Source organism: Athene cunicularia, assembly GCF_003259725.1.
Source record: "Athene cunicularia isolate RWA chromosome 4 unlocalized genomic scaffold, athCun1 chr4_part3, whole genome shotgun sequence".
NCBI lineage: Eukaryota > Metazoa > Chordata > Aves > Strigiformes > Strigidae > Athene > Athene cunicularia.
This window is the reverse complement of record NW_020799100.1, coordinates 11,429,849-11,448,605: the sequence shown is the minus strand read 5'-3', so window position 1 is coordinate 11,448,605 and position 18,757 is coordinate 11,429,849. Positions and strand designations below refer to the sequence as shown.

Genomic DNA, 18,757 nt, shown 5'->3' with positions numbered 1-18,757 from the left:
GCATTGCTCAGCTCAGAAAATGGTCTGTGACGTTTTGGTGTGGCTGCTCATAAACTCTATCCACAGTCAATTTCTGAGTCTTAGGACAACTTGAAACAAGGGGCTATCATTTCTGCTTCTGTACATAATTCGTCTATAGGACATAAGCAAGATCCAAGTAACAAAATGACAGCCTTGTATCCACACCTTGATTCTGTAGACCTTCTCGATGGCTTCAGGGTGTTTGCAGGAGGCTGCCAAAGCATACACAGTGTCTGTGGGGACCCCACATACTGCCCCTGTGTTCAGCAAGCCAGCAATGGTCCTCAGACCACTCGTACAGTGGGACTTGGGGCAGATGCAGGGCGGAGGATCTTCAGTGTCCTTCTCAGAGCTCTCAGCCTGGCAATAATCAGGAGGCAAGAAAGCCATTACAGTGGGAATAAGCAAACGTAAAACACAGGGTAGGATTCAGTCCACTCAAATGCAGCTATCTCTGTGCAATGCTCCCCTGATAGTCAAAGGGCAGAGGCAGCACTTCTAGGGATGCTTCACATAAAATAAGTGGGTTGAATGACAAAGAAGTGATTAGCTCTCCCCCAGTAATAAAGTCAAAGAGACTAGCTCAGGTGCAGACATTTGAACTGCTGATGCCTAAAATTACAGATTAATCCCACCCAGCACAGTGACTGCTTCCTGGAGAAATAACTGCCCTCCAAAATGACCTAAGGAAACTGTTAGAGAATCTTAAATCTAGAGAGAGTTGGGTAAGATCAAGTTGCAAGTGCTTTCGCATGAGTCTCTGTGGTTAGAAATGCTGATTTAATGAAAACATTTCTCTGCAGCAGGAATTGGAGCTGTCAGATCAATCAGTCCCAGTTTGGTGGAACTGCCTTGGTCAGACATACAAGGTGGTAGAAAAAGTTTAAAGTTAACAGACACAGTGGAGCTCTTGCTGTCCACTTTGGGAAACTTTTGAAACCCCCTAATTCCCTGCCCCCAAGGTTATGGACTTCAAAACTTCAGTCTGTCAACAATTCTTGGATTGGAGTTGGATAATTCCACAGGACCACGGAGACAGGCATTTTGGAGTCAGGTAGGAGTTTTGTAAATGTCCCTGCCCTTTCTCCAAGTTTCCATACATGTTATTCATAACAGAAGAGAGATTGTTTTCAGCTCATAGCTCCCTGAAGAAATGTTGTGACTGGGATTTCAAATGGTACTAACGGATTCAAAGGAAACATTCAATGGAAATTTGAACTCCCCTAGGTAAGACTAAAGACTCCAGGATGTCCCTCCAGACCAGGGAAGCTACAGCATCATGCAAAAAATTTCTTACTGTGAACAGAGGCGGTCCCATCATCATGAGATCCTTCCCAAACACGCTGTTTGCAAGTGATGCTGTTGCTCCGTAGAAGCAGATGATACTGAAGATGCTTAGCATCACAACTGGGAAAAAAAACAGAGTCAAAGGCAGGAAGGGTGATGACAAAGTTTTATTTTCTTCTATGTCTCATGACTTCCCAGCATTGCAAACTTACTTCAGTCTTTCCTGTCATGCAACATTTGCAGTCCAGCATATTTGTGGTCTAAAACTTCAAGGCATTTCCAGGCTTGTCTACCTGTGCATCTTTTGGCATATGGCTTTTTCTCTTTTTTTCTTTTTTTCTTTTTTTTTTTCCCCCCATGGTGGAAAAGATTCCATGAAGCATCTTGCTAAAACACTCTATGTAATTACAAATAAAATTCTCACTTGCTACAAAGCCAAAGCTTCAACAAAACTACAGCCATTCACACCAGTGGCATGTTTAGTTCATCCCAAATCTTAGTTCACTAAACAACTACTAGAAAGTAGGACTGTACAGAACCTCAGGAGATTATCATGGTTCAGCAATATCATCCACACTTTTTAGAAAGCTTAAGGACCTGAGGATGATACAAGGAACGGTTTCCTCCTCCAGTCATGGAGCTGGAAGGTTCAGCATCTGTAGCTTGCACACACACCAGTCTTACAGGGAAAGATGACACACTCTTCTGCTTGCTTTTTTCCATATTGAACTCATGCAGAACACTGTTCCCTAATGAGGGACCCTCTCACTACACTCTATGGGTGAAGGTTTAATGACCAAGTTTGCCTAAAACTCACTTTCAAATGGCAAAGGGAGGTTCTCCAATGTAAAGAGCAGAAAACAAATGGTCAAGAGCTCCATTGCAAGGGTCATGCAGAGAAGTACCACATTAAAAGAGGAAGCTGTGAAAAGAAATAGAAACAGGAGGGACCCATATCAGAGAATGGCCCATAAAAATGTATGTGAAACAGCAGAAGAGTTCCTAAATCAACTTAATCTTATTTGATAAAACTGAGCAGTCCATGATCTGACTTCCCTATTCATGTTGGAACAGAGCAGTACAGATATGGTTTGTTCAGCCCTCAGCTTTCAAGAGACAAGCTGCCAAACCCTTAATCTGCCAGTACACTGTGCTCACATGGAAAACACTTCTCAGGCAGCCAAGAGATTCTGATTTACAGCAGCTGGGCTCGAGGGTGACTGTGGATATATGCCACTGGCCCAGTCCGTCTAACACTTTCACCTTATTTGAACCTTTTATTTTCTTTGAAATGTTCTTCCGTTCCCTTATGACTGTTTCTTCTAAGCCCAACTCAGCTTCTGTTACTGGCTGTGCGCAAAACATTTCAGTTCTTGCTTAATCAGAGTGACAGAGAGAGCTGAGACTCCCTCACTTGTGCATCTCCACCACAGAGTGACCACAGATGTGATTAATGACCTGACCCCAGATACCCCTCAATAAACAATCACATATAGTACTGAAACTTACCTAAAATAATTAAAAATGCATTGAGCACCAAAAAGGCAATAGAACCAGCAGTGAATCCTTCATTGTTCCCCGCACCGATGTTCACCAAGTGGCCTGAAACAGGACCAGCAGATTTGGTTGTGAGCAAACCATTAAGTGCAGTGTAACAGAAGAGTGACATATCTGCAGTTGGAATGACTACAGTTCAAACTAGATGATGGTGGCTGCTATAAAGAAACTCTACTGCATCAAAACCCACTGCTTCTGCAATGCAAAGCTTTTGAGGTATTAACTGAGGAACTGATGATGGCTATCCAAAAAAGCTGATGATTTTATCTCCAGTTTGTAATAAACAGGGTCTGGCTGAAAACATTAATAGCTTCTTGCTATACCTCTTAAACAATAACTTTAACTTTCTCCACAAGTGCTCATTTTAATAGGACCTGGCATGGAGGCTATATGAACATGTTGCCCACCTGGAGCTAAATAAGGCTTTTTAAAGCCCAGGCTCATCATTCTAAGATCTTTTTTCTTGGGTATGACCAACCAAGACAAATTGCTCCAGGTTTCTGAAGGATAAATCCAGAACCTGGAGTCTTTCACTGCCTGAAAAGCATCTCCTGAACTCTGAGATAGGAGTCTGGAGACAGTCTAAGTGCTGTCTTACATCAGTTTAGTAGAGAAATCTTGACCTCTGTTGGAGTCAAAGACACAACTTAGATTCCTGTGGCTGTGAGAGTACCAAGTGGCTGCAGCAATGGCAATCAATTACAAGAGTATCAGCTGGGATGTTTGGTCATTATCTTTTCACAAGGAGGAATATTGGTAAACCCATTGTCATTGAATCTCCTGGGAGAAGGAATTATGTTGGAGAAAGCAATGTGAAATTTCCTAAAAATATCCTTTTTTTTTTTTTTTTAGTAAGAAAAATTATAATCCTGACCTTGCATTACCTGCAAACCGAAGCCAGGTCCATGCTCCCCAGAAAGCAGCGTAGCAGAATGGAAGAATGCAACCAAACCTTCTCCCGCCTTGAACCTGGATCCTGCAGACATACAGCTGCATTAGGGCTCCTGGGATGAGCACAGAAGGTATGGAAAGCTGCTGTCTGATGGGGTCACTGAAAGTACCCTGGATGGCAGAGACTGCAGCCAGGCCATTGCAGATGTAGAACAAGGCATCTGGCACTTCAGCTCTGGTGCCACTTGGGAAATTCTTGGACCTTGTGAAGATGATTTTGGCAGCCATCAGTGTGGTTTGAAGAGCTGAGCTAGACATAGCCTGGACACCAACTGGTATCAAAGCCTTCTCCCCAATGGAGTTGATAAGGCTGGCAAAAGTGGCATACATTGAGAGAGCAGTGCAAAGGCTGCAGGCAACGCCAAGGAACAGGTAAGCACCCGGCATTGGGATCTGATGGATGGCGGCGGTTGTGAGGATGATGAATGAGGCATTTTGCAGCATCTCCAGAGTATCTTTGTGGGTTGACATCAGAAAGAGCATGCAGGCAATGGCCAGGAAAAACCACCCTCCAATCATTCCCAGCCTGCTTTCCTGAGCCTTGGACAGCCCAAGGAAGGTAGTGACTGTAAACTCTTCCCAGGACATCACCAGCCAGTAGAGGCTGTGGACACCAAACTTGGTAGTGTAGTAGACATCACCTCTCAGGTAACTGTAGAAGCTGGACAGCAGCTGGCAGCTGGACATGATGGATATCCACACTGCTCCAACATAGAAATTCTTCATGTACCCAAAGAAGTAAAAGGCAAATAAAAAGGGAGAGACAGTATCGCAGATGTTGCCTAGAGCCATTGGCTCAGCATACTTTGTGTTCTTTTTCTTTTCTTCCCCAATGGCCTTGGAAGAGCTCTTCTGTGCTGACCCCAGTAACAAGACATTGAAGAGAGGATGCCCAAAGCCTGGAAGAACGTACCGTTGTGTGATGCCCTTAAACAGGAGAGCCACAGCTCCATACAGTCCGCACATGACAATGACAAGCTCAATGACACCTGACACTACCAGGGCCCACTGGCCAAACAGTGCAACTGCTTCAAACACCAGGGCAAGTGTGATGGCCCCGAATATGAAGGGCATGATGTAGTTCACTGTGGCTGAGCAGAAGGAGAGGATAAAGGAAATGGAAATGTAGGCCACCAGCCCAGCCACTGCACTTTGGCTGGCAGAGAGGTGGGCCATGCCAGTGGGCAGGATGTGGCTGGCATTCCCTGAGGGCAGCGTTATGTTCTGAAAGGAGGGGTCAGCAGCCACAATGATGCGTGTAGCCCCGTAGCTACTCCACAGAGCAGAGAAGGTGAGAAAGGCTGTGCCTCCAAGGTGGTCATACTTCCGGAAGGCAAGAAATCCTGCCAGGAGCTGGACAAAACCTCCAATCAGGATGAGGTGGACACCTGAGAGACACATGAAGAGGTCAGATAGGAAGCAAGCCACAAAAAGGCTTGATTTGCAGGAAGCAGTAGCCTCTCCAACCTCTGGGGGACACCCCACCTCAAGTCCCAAAACCTGCTTTTGACCAGCCCTATGGCCTCTGTCTTCCCCTCTCTTCCCACCTTTATGACAAATTTCTGTGCTGAGCCTTGGTGTGTGGCCACTGAGACCCTTGGTATGCTCAGTATGGTGAGCTGGTCCAGGAGCGGTTTGGATTTATGGGGAATGGCACATGAAGGGTTTGGAATTGCTGGGGAAGGAGGATCAGCCATCTTAGGGAGCACACAGACCTTCTGCCCATATTTCCCCACTCATCCCACCAGTGCTGTCCATTGACCCATGGGGATGACTCTTGAATAGTCCATCCTGCCTGGTGTTCTCAGGGAAAGTTCACCTCTGTCCAGCAGCCCCCATGTCCCCCATGAGCAGCGTCACCCACCTGCGAGGATGTCCTCTACTCCCTGTGGCCTGAGGCCAGTGTGTGCCACGGCAAAGTTCTGCAGGCAGAGGAGGAAAGCGCTGACCACGTTTGCAAGGAGCCCCAGCACCGCCGGCTCACTGTAAAAGACGGCCGCAAAACCCGCCGTGCTCGCCATGGCCCTTCCAGACAAAACAAGAGTGTCAGCAGTCGCCCCCACAACCTCACCATCGTCGGTGTCTAGACCAGCACTGCTTTGGCTTGGGCGCTCAGCCAGCCTTCAGAGCCATGCCCCTGCTCCAAGGAGGGAGAAACTGGTGACAGGCTCAGGTGTTTCCATAGTGCCTCCCCGCTTATTGCTCCAGACAAAGGCTCAATTCAAAGCAGAACTTTAGGTGCCTACTTTCCGGAGTCCTATCCAGAAAAAACACACACAACCTATTTAGGCTACAAGGATTTCTGGCAAAAACATGTTTAGGTGCCCCAAAGCGCTGCAGGTGGTGGTGATGGTTTCATCCCCCTCTTCTCCAGGCTGCTGGAGATGGAGAGGAATGAATAGCCTAACACAAATGAACAAACATTCAGACGAAACCCACAAGGTATTTTTGAGCCATTCCAGGACATTTCTTATCCACTGTTACAGACAAACAGGAGGCACGACGCACACATACACAGTCTCCCTTCCAGATGGAATTTTCCAGCTCCATCCCTTTCTTGAAACCCTAGTGACTAAATAGCCTATTTTCAAACCCTTCATATTTCTACCATTAACTCGTCTATTTGCAGTCAGCCCCCACATTTCCATTCCTCTGCACTCCTGGGTACCATGAGCTGGAGTTTTCTCTCTGGAGGTTTTTGTTAAGAAACAAAGATGAAAATAAACCAGCAATGTTCTTGTTATTTTGGTATTTTTAGAACATTTTATGACCTAAAGGAGTTGGAAAGGGAGAAAGTGATGTATTCTGTTCTCAGCCATTCCAAAAAGCTTATTGGAAAAAAAGGAAAGCATGTGGCACTACTATTGATATGGGAAGTGGGGAGTGAAGGAGAACTACTCAAAGAAAAAATGGTTTTATGAATATTAAATAAACCTAAACCTCAAGGTCTACTCTTAAACACACAGTATTCCTGGGCAGACATACACATTTTGCAAACAGCAATGGCCCCTGGACTCATTATTCCCACTAAAAACCCCCATGTTTTCCTTCTCTCCATTTATTCTGAAGGATGTAATTTTCACAAAAATGAAGAATAAATTGACTCCTAACAGCTTTGAACTGATTTAGCAACTTAAACTCTCAAAAAATGGGCATGGGATAAAAACTTCCAAGAGAACCTCAGGAGATAATTCATTCCATTATTTGGTTGTGCTAAAGGTTAGAATTGTTGGTTCAGAGAGCGAGATGCACCAAATCAGTTTTGCACTCTCTTTTAACATCAAGCATTTGTATAAACTAGTAACTTGAAGGAGGCCCTAAGAAATGAAGCTACCTGTGGATTCAATGACATCGTCTTTTTCTTTTTTTTTTTTTTTTAAATGACATTCAGATATGAATAAGCGGTTTGGTTTAAATGGTTATACTTGGAGGCAGGCCACAATATTAAGTTCCTCCAGATGTTTCACTCTGAAATATTTCAGACAGTGGCTTTCTAGGCATGCTGCAACAAGCCCCTGTTTTGAGTCGATCTCTGGGGGAGGATGAGATGGGTTTTGTGGAGGAAGATGGGCTGGCCAGGTGACTGCTTGGCTCATAGAAGTGGTTTTCAATTTGCCAGGGCTCACTTTGTTGGCAGTTCCTGCATAACTAGCTGTGCTTGCGGTTTTAGAGCCTGAGACATACGGCTTGGGTTTGTGAAGGTTTTAGAGACACGACTAATAGGGCTGGTTCCCTCTGCTTGCAGTGCAATCCCTCACAGGACGTCTGAGAAGGGGGAAAAGAAGTACCAGGATACAGTGTATCAGGCTACAGAGGTGTAAAGGGAAAGGACGTGAGAGGATTTAGACCAAGATATGGAAAAGGAGGAGGATGAAGGATCTTCCCTTGGAAGGAGAAGGTTTAGGGCTGGAAACAGCTGCAGACCTGCTCTGCTCACACCTACCCGCAGCGTCTCCACACACACTTCAAACACAGATTTGTGCTCACTGTCCTAACACCATTTCAGCATTTGTGAGTTACCTCCCCTCCTCTAGTTCATGCAACATAAGGACATGTCAGATAATTAATCCCTTCCCGTTGTTCTGTCAGGAGTAGCAGCACTAGTAATGCTGTGGGCTGCACCAAGACCTGGAGAAACAAGGATCTGCATGGAAACACTCAGAAGTGTTTTCTGTTCCAAGTATGCCCAAGCCTTGTTTGTCCCTAGGATAAAACTGCTCACTGCTGCTGTCACTATCTCTTTCGTACAGCTGCTGCCTCTGGCACTTTGAAAGGACCTGTTTCTCCACATGCACTACAGAAAACTGATAACGTGACACTTCTGTTCCCCACTCCAGGCAACACAGCAAGGAGGGATCTCCCACCAAGTCTTGCCTTTGCACTGAAGTCTGCAAGCTGGGCATCCTCAGCTGGGACTGATGCAAAGTAGCTCTCTGGGTAGAGATTACGCAGGCAATGCAGGGCAGCGTGGAGGCAGAGGAGCAACAGGAATTCCCTTTCTACCATGTGGGGTTAGCAGCTCTCTGTACACATGGGGTACTAGCCAGCACAGCCACTGTCCAGGAAACACCCTGGAGACCTCCCCACAGTGAGGAGGCACCTGGAGGCCTGGGGTGGTGCCAGGTCTTTCAGAGAGATGGCTCTACCCAACAGGTGGAGCAGCCCGGGGTGATCCTTCCCTTGCACAAATCCATTTGCAACGAGGGCAAAGCCAAAGCCATCCCCTCATTCACCCAACCTCCTCCTTCTTCTTTCCTTTTCCTGCTTGTCCCTGACATTCCGCAGCCTGGGGTTTGCAGGAATGGCTTGTGAGGTCCTGGCTCTTGTCCCCTCAGCATGACCACGTGGCCAGTGTGCCAGCTTTTCCTTTACTTGCCACCTTGCTCTCAGTAACTTCCTCTCAGCAACTCTAGAAAAGGTAATTCCCCTCTGCAGCCCCTTTCCATCTTGCTGTTATACCTGGGCTTTGCACCTATCAGTGTGTGCTTTGCATTGGCATCTGCTGCCTGTGCTTCTTCACCTTGACTAATATTAATGGCAATATGCTGGTGTATGGACCTTGCCTCCCCAGGAGGTTGGAGCAAGTCTTAGCATGCCAGGGGACACATATATAAATACCAAAACATTAAACTTTCAGACACTTATTCCCCAGTGGCATTTTGCGATTAGTTTTCCATCCCACCTTATTAATGATAACAAATGTTTATATAGCTCTGAGAAAATACTGCGTCTCTCAAGATAAACTTGTTAAAAGAATGAAATGTAATTCTTTTTGGATAAACACGCAGCAAGATTAACAGTGCACAACAACATTACACAGCTGGAATAAATATCACAACCCTGACTCTCTTCTGGTGAAAAACAGCACAAAGTTGCCTGAGATGTTTTGCTATATTCATAATGATCAAGGGTCTGCCTAGTATTTAGTAGAAAATTCAGGCTGGTTTTAAATGCAAGGTGTACCACACCAGGCTCTTATTCTGTACAAAATAATATGCAGCATGTTAAATGTCCCCAGGTTTCACTATTGGACAAAGCAAAGAGCCGTGGCATTCCCCCGAAGTCCAGACATCCATTTAGGAGCGAACGTCCCAATGTCTCCTGGAAGCTACAGAGTTCACGTCTGTACAAACATTTCAATGAACCAGCAGCACATGGCAGGCAACATCACAGAGCTGAATATTTAGAAGAAGGAGAGGTATGAAAAGATTCAGCCAAATGACAAAACACTGGATGTATTCAAGAAAAGCATCAAAGAAAACCACCAATGCCATGCTTCTCCCTCTGCAGCTTGGATTACCTGGTTTGGTGACACTTCAGCTCAATGGGAGGATGCTCTTGTCCCTCTCATTTCCTGGTAAGTACCAGTTTTATAGTCCTCCTCTGTAGGAGGAGCCTGGGGCCAGTTGCTTCACACACTGGCACCTGTTGCATTTTGGAGACAGGAATTTCCTTGAACTTTGTCAGTTATTGTCTTAAATATTTTTTTATTTCCTGAACCAGGGGGGGTTTCCCTTCTGTTCAGCAGAGAAAAAACACCCCTCCTCATCTATTCCCCCCACCCTCTCAGTCCCCAGAGGCTGATGTCATCACACTTGAAATTCAGTTGCAAAAAAAACAAAAAGCAAATTGCCTTTCAGAAGCATATATAAACCCCGACACCAAAGCACCTTTCAGACAGACACCTCTCCCATCCCTCGAATAGAGCAGTGCAGAGCTGGGGATTAAGCAGTGGTAACAGCCACCAGCATGGTCTACTTAACCTTACAGGTAACTACTATTTCATGTACAAAGCCTATTAATCTCTGATCTTTGCTTTTTCACTTTAAGGAGGTAATGTCGTTTCCCAGGCAGTTACTCAACTGGTCAAAACTGTCGTGACATTAAATGGGAACCTGCCCCAATACTAACAAAATCAGATGGGTTTTGCAGACACTTTACTCATAGTTACTAACCTGGTCCTTCCATGCTTATTCCTTTTATGTGTCCCAAACGTGTTTTGTATGGTGCCATGGCGGGGGGGTTGTTGTTGTTGGGACGTGCTGTGTTTTTCTCCTTGTGTCCACTCTCAGCCGGTCCTGCTCACAGCCGTAAGCGGATTTCATGGTAGGTCTGAAAAGCCTGTAACTGCCCCTTCTACTGTACTGCTTTATTTCCCTGGCTATTCTTGGCACCGCTGCTGGACTGAGCTTTGGAAAATATTTTTTTTCTCCTTTAAATATGTAGTTAGTTTTATCCACTCGTTTGATCTGTGGGTGCCTTACAATGTCATATTAGAGGCACAACCAGTAAAACGGCTCTGAAAAAGTTCAAGCAGCTTAGGTGACAAATGCTCTCTCTCTGTCTTTACTGTAGAAATCCCAGAAGTTCTTGGCAAGCTCCCGGCAAGTTCACAAAACTGCTGCTCATGGTTTGTATCTCTCTGCAGAACAGCATTTCCTATCCTTTTTAAAGAGCATCCCCGAATAATCATGTAATTACTTTATTTAAAAAAAAAAAAAAAGACTGTTGGACTAAGCACACTGAGATAAACTGCTCAAATTCGTGGAAGACAGGGCATACTTGGGGGGTCTTCTGCTGATTATTGCCCTTGGTTGCTAAAGAACAAGGAGAAAAGTAACAGGTGGTAAAAATGTTGATTTCTAGTCCTGCACTGAAATAGAAACTTTAACTGATTTGGAACCAGACTTTCCAAATTCTTACTCTTTGACCATAAATGTAAGATATTTAAATTGTAGCTGTCATCGGATTGCTCAGATCCTTAACTCCTCTGTTTGTCATTATTTCTTTATTACATCTGATCTTTCTATCAGCATTGCTTGAAGTGATTCACAGATCATTCTCTGTGTCTCACAGCCAGTGTGTTGTCTTCTCCAGTGCTGTATGTCTACAGATTCTCTGCTTCAGACAAATTAAGCAGAACTTTGCTGTGTAGCCACTTGATCTATTATTTTTAAATGTGTTATTAATACAACAAATGCAATGAATGTTACTTAATGAACAATTGAGAAACAGAGAAATAACAACAACAACAACAACAACAACAACAACAACAACAATAATAATAATAATAATAATAATAATAATAATAATAATAATCCATGCAGATCTATTTGGTCTTGGACAGTCTTTTATTTTTATTAAGTTCTGCAGCACAGCTGCCATACCAGGACAAAAACACTGGAGTTATGAAATGCTTTTAACTGAAGGGTTAAAAAATATCGCTGCCTACTGAAGTGACAAAGAGCACTTGATGACGGGAAGGAAGCAATCAGAATTTTATGGGTGCAGTGTGATTCGAACAGATTTTCCTCCAGCCTTTCCAATCTAGTTTAACTTCACTGTTTCCGTCTCCTTGAGGGCATTGGTGCTTTCATTTGTGGTATAGTGGAGATGCTCTCAGAGTACACAGAGAGGACACAGATTTTTGTCAGCAGAGGGTTTCCAAACTGCTGAGTGTTACAGATTCCTATAACAATATATTTCATAGAGCCACTGCAAGGGATGAATTTTATTTCAGTGAATCACAACAATGATGACATTCTCAGCTGTGTTTCCAAGTGGTTTTTAGACTCCTAGGCTCTAGGTGAGTCCAAACACATTTGCAAGCAAACTGTGAGTCAGTAGACGTGACATTTAAGAATGAATACAAGCTAGTGAAATTAGGGAATGGTAATTTTTTCTAATTGCAGTATTTTCTGTTTAAAAAATAAAGTGTCATATGTACCTGCTGATTTTGATGAGGTTTCCTGTAAGATGTTGAAGCAAAGTATTTTATTTTCTTGTTTCACTCATCTTGACATTTTCATGTGCTTAGTTTCCTTTGGACATTAATGCCATCCATCTTTTATCTGTGTGCGTGTTTGTGTGTAACCCCGCATACGTACATACGTGTGTGTACATATATATATGGACTTGCAATCATGCAAATGTTAGCTATATTGAAATTTAGAGTTTTCCCACTCTCACGTGCATTCTCAAAATTATATTATAATCGGTCATAATAATTGTAATTCTATGAATTATAAAGTCATCCAAACAAAGCAATTTGTTACAGAAATTAAGAAGCACAGTGGTCCCAAATGGGGTATTTTCCACAGAATTTTAACACCTCCAAAGGTTTGGAAATGGTGACTTCCGAACCCCAAAGTACCAGTAGTTTGTGCTGTCTGCCCAGCTCTACCTTACAGGTCATAAATACAGGCACAGATTTTGCCTTGGGAGGCTCTATGTGTTGCTTCTTTTCTATCAGCAAAGGTGTTTTCAGAGACAGGAAAAGCTTTCCATAAAGCTCGGGAGATCTTCTGCTTTAATCCCCTTTTGAAGCATAGGCTGAATCCTCTGATATGCTGAGCTCAAGTATGAAAGAACACACAAAGGACTTTTTTTTTTTAAGTACTAGGATGCTTTTGAGTGCATAGGGCTTAAGAGCTTTGCTAGGTGAGTCAAGACACCTCAGTGCCTTATAGGACCAAACTTCTGAATAAATCCAGGCTTTGGGTCTAGTTCTGCTTGCCAAAACATAATGGAAGCTATAGGAAGTTTTGGGTTTATGTGATCGACTCACAACAGGGCACCACTGGTAATGTAGCAGGGCACCAGCTTTGCCTTTTCTCCGGATAAAGGGACATAATTTGTATTGACTCCCCAAAAGATGGTAGCATGAAACCCAGGTTAGGAGGATGTGGCTGAGTCCTGAAACTGCTTCACCTGAACCCAGGAGATGCCCAGAGCAGTCTTCACAGCATGTGAAGGCAGTAGGAGACAGGATGTGCTGTTGACCCTTGAAAACCCATGGAAAGGGACAAGATTCACACCAGTCTGCTCGCCTTGGGCTCCTTGTGCTGACAATGAGGGAATATTGGCACCTTCCCCTCAAAGAAGATGCCAGTTCCCTCTCCAGGAGCATCTCTCCACCATCTATAGAGGGAGCCTGGAGCAATGGTACTCCTCTCCTAGGCTCCACCAGGTGCCTGAAGCCCCAGGAGGTGACTCTGGGCCCAAATGACATTCTCAGGGAGAGGCTTACAGCCTGGGACAGCACAGGGAAGCTGTGTGTCACCTCCCAAGTCTGTAGGGCTGTATGCAGCCATGTGACCCAAGGGACACGCTGGACAGATCCTGCACTCTCCAGCTGCCTTTGCCCTTCAATAAATTCAGTGACACTAGAGAGTGAAGACCTGTGATCTGTCAGCACGTGGCCCACATGTGTCTTTATCCCCTTCCCTCTCTCTTGGTGCTGCAGTGGTGGCCAGGAGTGCTCCAGAGGAGACCGTGACCAGCAGCTTTGCCTCCTTCATCCATGGAGTTCAACCCGAGCACTTGTCCAAGATCGTCCGTCACAGAAGCAAGAGAATGATCCTCGACAGCATTGGGGTTGGCCTTGTGGGCAGCACAACACATGTGTTCGATATCGCTCTGCAGTACTGCCGGGTAGGAACAGCCCCGTATTACCATGTAGTTAGGTGGTCCCCAGCCTGACACCACCACCACAACCAAAGGCCTTATTCCATGTCTGACGTAGGACTTTTGCCTTGCAGTAGAGGGGTGTTCTGGCATCCCACAATCACTGCTTCACTCAAGGTCCTCACCTGAATTTCCCTCCCTTTCACAGGAGCTGTACTCTTCAGTTGCCGTGAGCTCTGTCTATGGCAAGCCAGGCATAAAGCTCTCCCCCACGCTGGCTGCATTCACCAACGGAGTTGCGGTAAGGCAGGCTCTTCCAGGAGCAGCTGTGCTTTGTGGTGCCTTCAAAGACACTAGTTAGTATTACAGGAAGCAGACTGGTGACTGGAGAGGTAATGAGGGACAAGAGGTCAGGGGTTCCTCTGCAGTCCTGCACGCTGCTTTTAGAGGGATGGAACAGCCATCATAAGGACCACCAGTTGTAGCCTCAGCAATATCAGCAAGGACCCCTAGCTCCCTCCCTCAGCTTCCCACCCTCCACACCAGCATGTCCTTATCTCCATTTCTCTGGCAGACTCACTCCATGGACTTTGATGATACCTGGCACCCTGCTACTCACCCATCAGGGGCTATTCTGCCAGCTCTTCTGGCAGCTTCCCAGATGCTGCCTCCTAGCACCAAACCCAATGGCATGGATTTCCTGCTGGCATTTAATGTGGGCCTGGAAGTGCAAGGAAGGCTTATGCATTTCTCCACCGAGGCTCACAACATTCCAAAAAGGTAAACCTCCTTTTCTTTACCGAGTAGGAAGAGTTTTGGTGAGTCTGTTAACAGGCCTACTCAGGGTTTCAAAATGTTAAAGTCCAGCTGAACTCAGAATCAGGGTAAAGCCCTACTAAGAGCCGAATTCCAGTTCTGCCAGAGTTGATGAGGCACCACATATTCATTTGGTGGCCTCCAGTGGTCTTGCCTCAAAAATAACCATCAAGAGGACCACCACTGCAGTGTCATCATCTAAGCTAACCAGGGCAAGAGCACAGAACAGGCAGTGGTGCACAGCCATACAGACAGCTTAATTGTGGACATGGTCCCTGGCACAATTTCTGCCTGTGTCAACTGCCATTCACCAGGCAGTGCTGTGGTGTGGTCCAAGGGATGGAATCAACAAGGAACTGTTATCCTTGGACATGTTGGATGAAGCCATTTTATTTGTCTAGGGGGAGAAAGTTTGGCTGTATGGACACAAGCCATGCCACCTACACAGGGAAAATTAAAAACTGCTTTCTGGAGGTGCTGAGCTCACTCTATCGTGTCCAATGCAGTTTCAAGTAGACAGTTTCTAGATGGCTGAATTCTGAGTTAGGTGAATCCCACCTGCACCAGACCCAGGAGGGATTTCTACTGGTTGGCCTGGCAGTTCATTTCCAGGCCCAAAGGCAGGTCTGGTAGGTGAGGTGCTTGGGTGCTCCCTGTGCTAATAAAGCAGGGATGCTCATATCTGCAATTTCCCCTTTAGGTTCCACCCTCCCTCAGTGGTCGGCACCATGGGCAGTGCTGCAGCCACTGCAAAACTGCTCTCTCTCAGCACAGCCCAGTGTGCGCACGCTTTGGGCATTGCTGCATCGCTTGCTGGGGCACCCATGGCAAACGCTGCCACCCAAGCCAAGCCATTGCATATCGGAAATGCCACGCGTCTGGGTTTTGAAGCAGCACTGCTGGCTGCCCGAGGAATGGAAGCAAACCCCTTAATTCTGGATGATATTCCTGGTTGCTCTGGATTCAGTGTTTTCTACAGTGTCTATCAACCCAAACCACTGTCCACACCAAGTGACCATCATGAGTTTCTCTTGGAGAAGCAGGATATTGCTTTCAAGCGATTCCCTGCCCATCTGGGAATGCACTGGGTGGTGGATGCTGCCTTGTCTGTCAGGAACCTCTTCATCCACTACGCAGGGTCCTTCTCTCCCTCTTTGATCCGCACCATTGTGTTGAAGATCCCAGTGTCAAAGTACATCAATCGACCTTTCCCCAGCTCTGAACATGAGGCTAGACACTCCTTCCAATTCAATGCCTGTACTGCCCTGTTGGATGGTGAAGTGGGCCTCAGCTCCTTCACAGAGAGCAGCATCCACCGGCAGGAACTGAGGGAGCTGCTGGACAAAGTGGTGGTGGAGCATCCTGAAGATAATGTGGCCAACTTTGACAAGATGTATGGAGAGGTGGAACTGCTCCTGCACAGCGGGGATGTCCTGACAGGCAAGTGTGACACTTTCTATGGGCACTGGCGTAAGCCTCTGAGCAAAGAATCGCTCCTGAAGAAGTTTCGATCCAATGCCTCTCATGTGCTTCCAGAAGAAAAAATAGAAACCATCATCACTATGGTGGACAACCTGGAGAATCTGTCAGATAGTTCCCAGCTGGCTTGCAGCCTGTGAGGGAACAACAAGTGGGTTTTTGATACGGGACTTGTCCCGGTGCAACTCTTATTCCTTTCTTCATTGGTGCTTTACTATTGATTTCCAATGACAGGAAAGTTCCCACCCACTGAAGTCAAAGTAGACACTTTAATACCAAAGGTGCCCATGAGGCAGGAGGTGTGTCTGTGTCAGTAACTAGTACACAGATTAAATTTCAACTCATGGTTGATGCTGTCTGAGTAACTGAAAGGCCACCACAAACACAAAAAAAACCCGCATGGAAATCTGTGAGAATCCTGGGGTATCATACGGAAGCCGATTTCCCAGAAGGAACTGTGTCTAGATATTTTTGAAAGGTGCATTCAAAGTTGTGCAGAACGCCTAACTGCTGAAACTGGGAAGAAGATGAGGTTCAGCTGCAAAATGTGTGCTTTTCTTAGTGCTCTTCTGAGCACTTCTCAGCTCATGATTAGTTAGTCATGCTGGCCAGATGAAAAATCTATCAGTTACTGTAAACAGCCCTGCCTGCAAAACTCTCAGGCAGAGAGGGATTTTTTTTTTCTTTTCCAGCAAAAGCCTCCCATTTTTTCCAGGACTGGAGAAGTGTTTGTCACTTCTCTATGTACATGGGATAGTTCAAGGACGCTTAAAACCGGTATGCATTTTCTGAATGAAAGGTAATCCGTAGGTGAGAACTCGATATCAGTCCTACACCTACATCCTACGCCTCCTGTAAGGTGATCCCTGCCAGTCCTAGAGCTGTGCCACATCATCCCTCCTGGCTTTGTGCAGGTGTCCCAGGACCTATTCAGAGCTGGCTCTCTAGAGATGGTCTCTATAGTCCGTGCAGAGATGAGCGCCTCTGGGTGGTGACTTGGGCACGTGCATGCTGTGACTCACATTGGGAAATTCCTGTTTGTCTTCCCTGAAAGGAGGGAAAACTTACTGAGACTCAGTTCTTAACTCATCTTTCCAGCTGGGGTGAAATCAGTACTTGTGCTCCTAAGTAGCCATTCACTGAAAGGCTTTCTTACCCTGCATCCTTTCTGAACAGCGAGATGGACGACTATGCAATATTCCTCTGTACATTAAACCAATACTGTGATTGCTGATCCAGACATTTCCAATATGATCCTGCTATAGGTATAGAAACTGTTGCAGAAGTGAGGGTTGACTTCTACAATGAAGACTGAGATGGAACTAGACAGGCAAGAAGGAATGTGGGCCGGTTCCTTTTCAGCTTGCTGGTAGAGGTCTATGCAGAGAACTTCCCAGCCAGAGCAAAAATGTTTGCCCAGCTGTTAATCCACTCTCTCATACTGTCTGGCATATTCACACTGAATCTTTCTGAATAAAGAACTGAAGTAAATTCATTTTATGCATAAAGATTTAATGCTATATTAAGTAGACCATCAGGTTTTCAGTTTTAATCTGAACATATGCAAAACAGAGGCTTTTCCAATAGATGGGAACCCAGCAGAAGCTAGGACATGGCCAGCTAGAAGGGTGGCCTGTGGCCAGTGATTTCTCCAGAGTCATATATTTACATTGAGCCCCACAGGCTGTTTTTCCTGATGACAACAATAGCTATTAGCCAGAAAAGCTTGACTGTAGTTAAACACAATATCTCAACAAAGAGAAGTTACCTAGTGTTTCTCCATTAAGCAAGAGATTTTAAACACTTGCTGAATTTCCATGGCAAGCTTCTAGTTTCCCTTGGTTCGAGTTATGTTTGAGACCACCAAAAACATCATTCCATGTTTCACAGCCCAGTGAACTGGAAACCCACAGAGCCAGTGCCTTACAAGCCAGCATTTAGCTCAACATTTGTCAAGAGAATCAATATATGTGACAGAACCGAGATGGGCTTCAATGGAGGGAACAATGTATCTCAGGGGATTATCAGTGGTTTCAGTGTCTCAACATTTGTTCCAACGTTCCCATTTCCATGCCTTCTGCACCATGGTGCAGTGATGCCATGTAGCAGTGAAGCTGAGCAGGAGAGGCAGAAACTAGCACCTTTTATGTCTTGGTGCTGGAGAAAAACCAAAAAAAAAACCCCCCAAAAAAAACCCAAAAAAACCCAAAGCAAAAACAAACAAACAAACAAACAAACAAACAAAAACCAAAAACAAACAAACGCTTTTCAGTTGGGTTTCAGGCTACATTTTGTCCCTGAGCTCTAGAAACCCTTCTAAACCTCATTCATGTGTTGATGCAGATGCAATCCTGATACCTTTCAGCAGATGATGGGTAAAATTAGGAAGAGAAGGCACAGGAAGGGTCCAATTTTCCTTTAACTGGTCACCTTATTAGTTAAAGCACTAAATAGCTTTTCTAGAGCATCTAGGAGCAAAAGCACACCTGAGATTTCTTTTCATTCATGTTATTTCCTCTAAAGGCCTAGGACCCTCAAAATGCCTCCAGTATCCCAATCCAGGAAAGTGTCTCACTCGTTATTTCCAATTTCAAATGGCAAATGTTTCATATCCTTAACTAATTAGGAAGCCCAAACCCCTGGCAGGGGAAGCAAGGCCTTAAAAGCGGCAAGGAAAAAAATAGCCTGTGAAAATTATAGAGCAACTTGTGTGACAGTGAGTGTATTCAGCGATTAATGT

The 18,757-nt window shown here is 45.3% G+C and overlaps 1 protein-coding gene across 1 annotated transcript; it reads left to right on the top strand.

The window, feature by feature from the left end:
• The first annotated feature begins 10,065 nt into the window (after positions 1-10,065).
• Positions 10,066-16,157, top strand: LOC113480159 (cis-aconitate decarboxylase-like). Its single transcript, XM_026848779.1, has 6 exons — positions 10,066-10,086; positions 10,672-10,726; positions 13,562-13,749; positions 13,931-14,023; positions 14,297-14,502; positions 15,239-16,157. The coding sequence occupies exons 1-6, from the start codon at positions 10,066-10,068 to the stop codon at positions 16,155-16,157; spliced, it is 1,482 nt and encodes a 493-aa protein (XP_026704580.1).
• The last annotated feature ends 2,600 nt before the right edge of the window (positions 16,158-18,757 follow it).

Excerpts from the sequence above, each read along its gene's own strand:
- LOC113480159 (XM_026848779.1), top strand. The coding sequence starts at position 10,066 with ATGGTCTACTTAACCTTACAG. Across the intron at positions 13,750-13,930 it reads TCGCTCTGCAGTACTGCCGG|GAGCTGTACTCTTCAGTTGC; the intron begins GTAGGAACAGCC and ends TCCCTTTCACAG. Across the intron at positions 14,503-15,238 it reads GCTCACAACATTCCAAAAAG|GTTCCACCCTCCCTCAGTGG; the intron begins GTAAACCTCCTT and ends TTTCCCCTTTAG.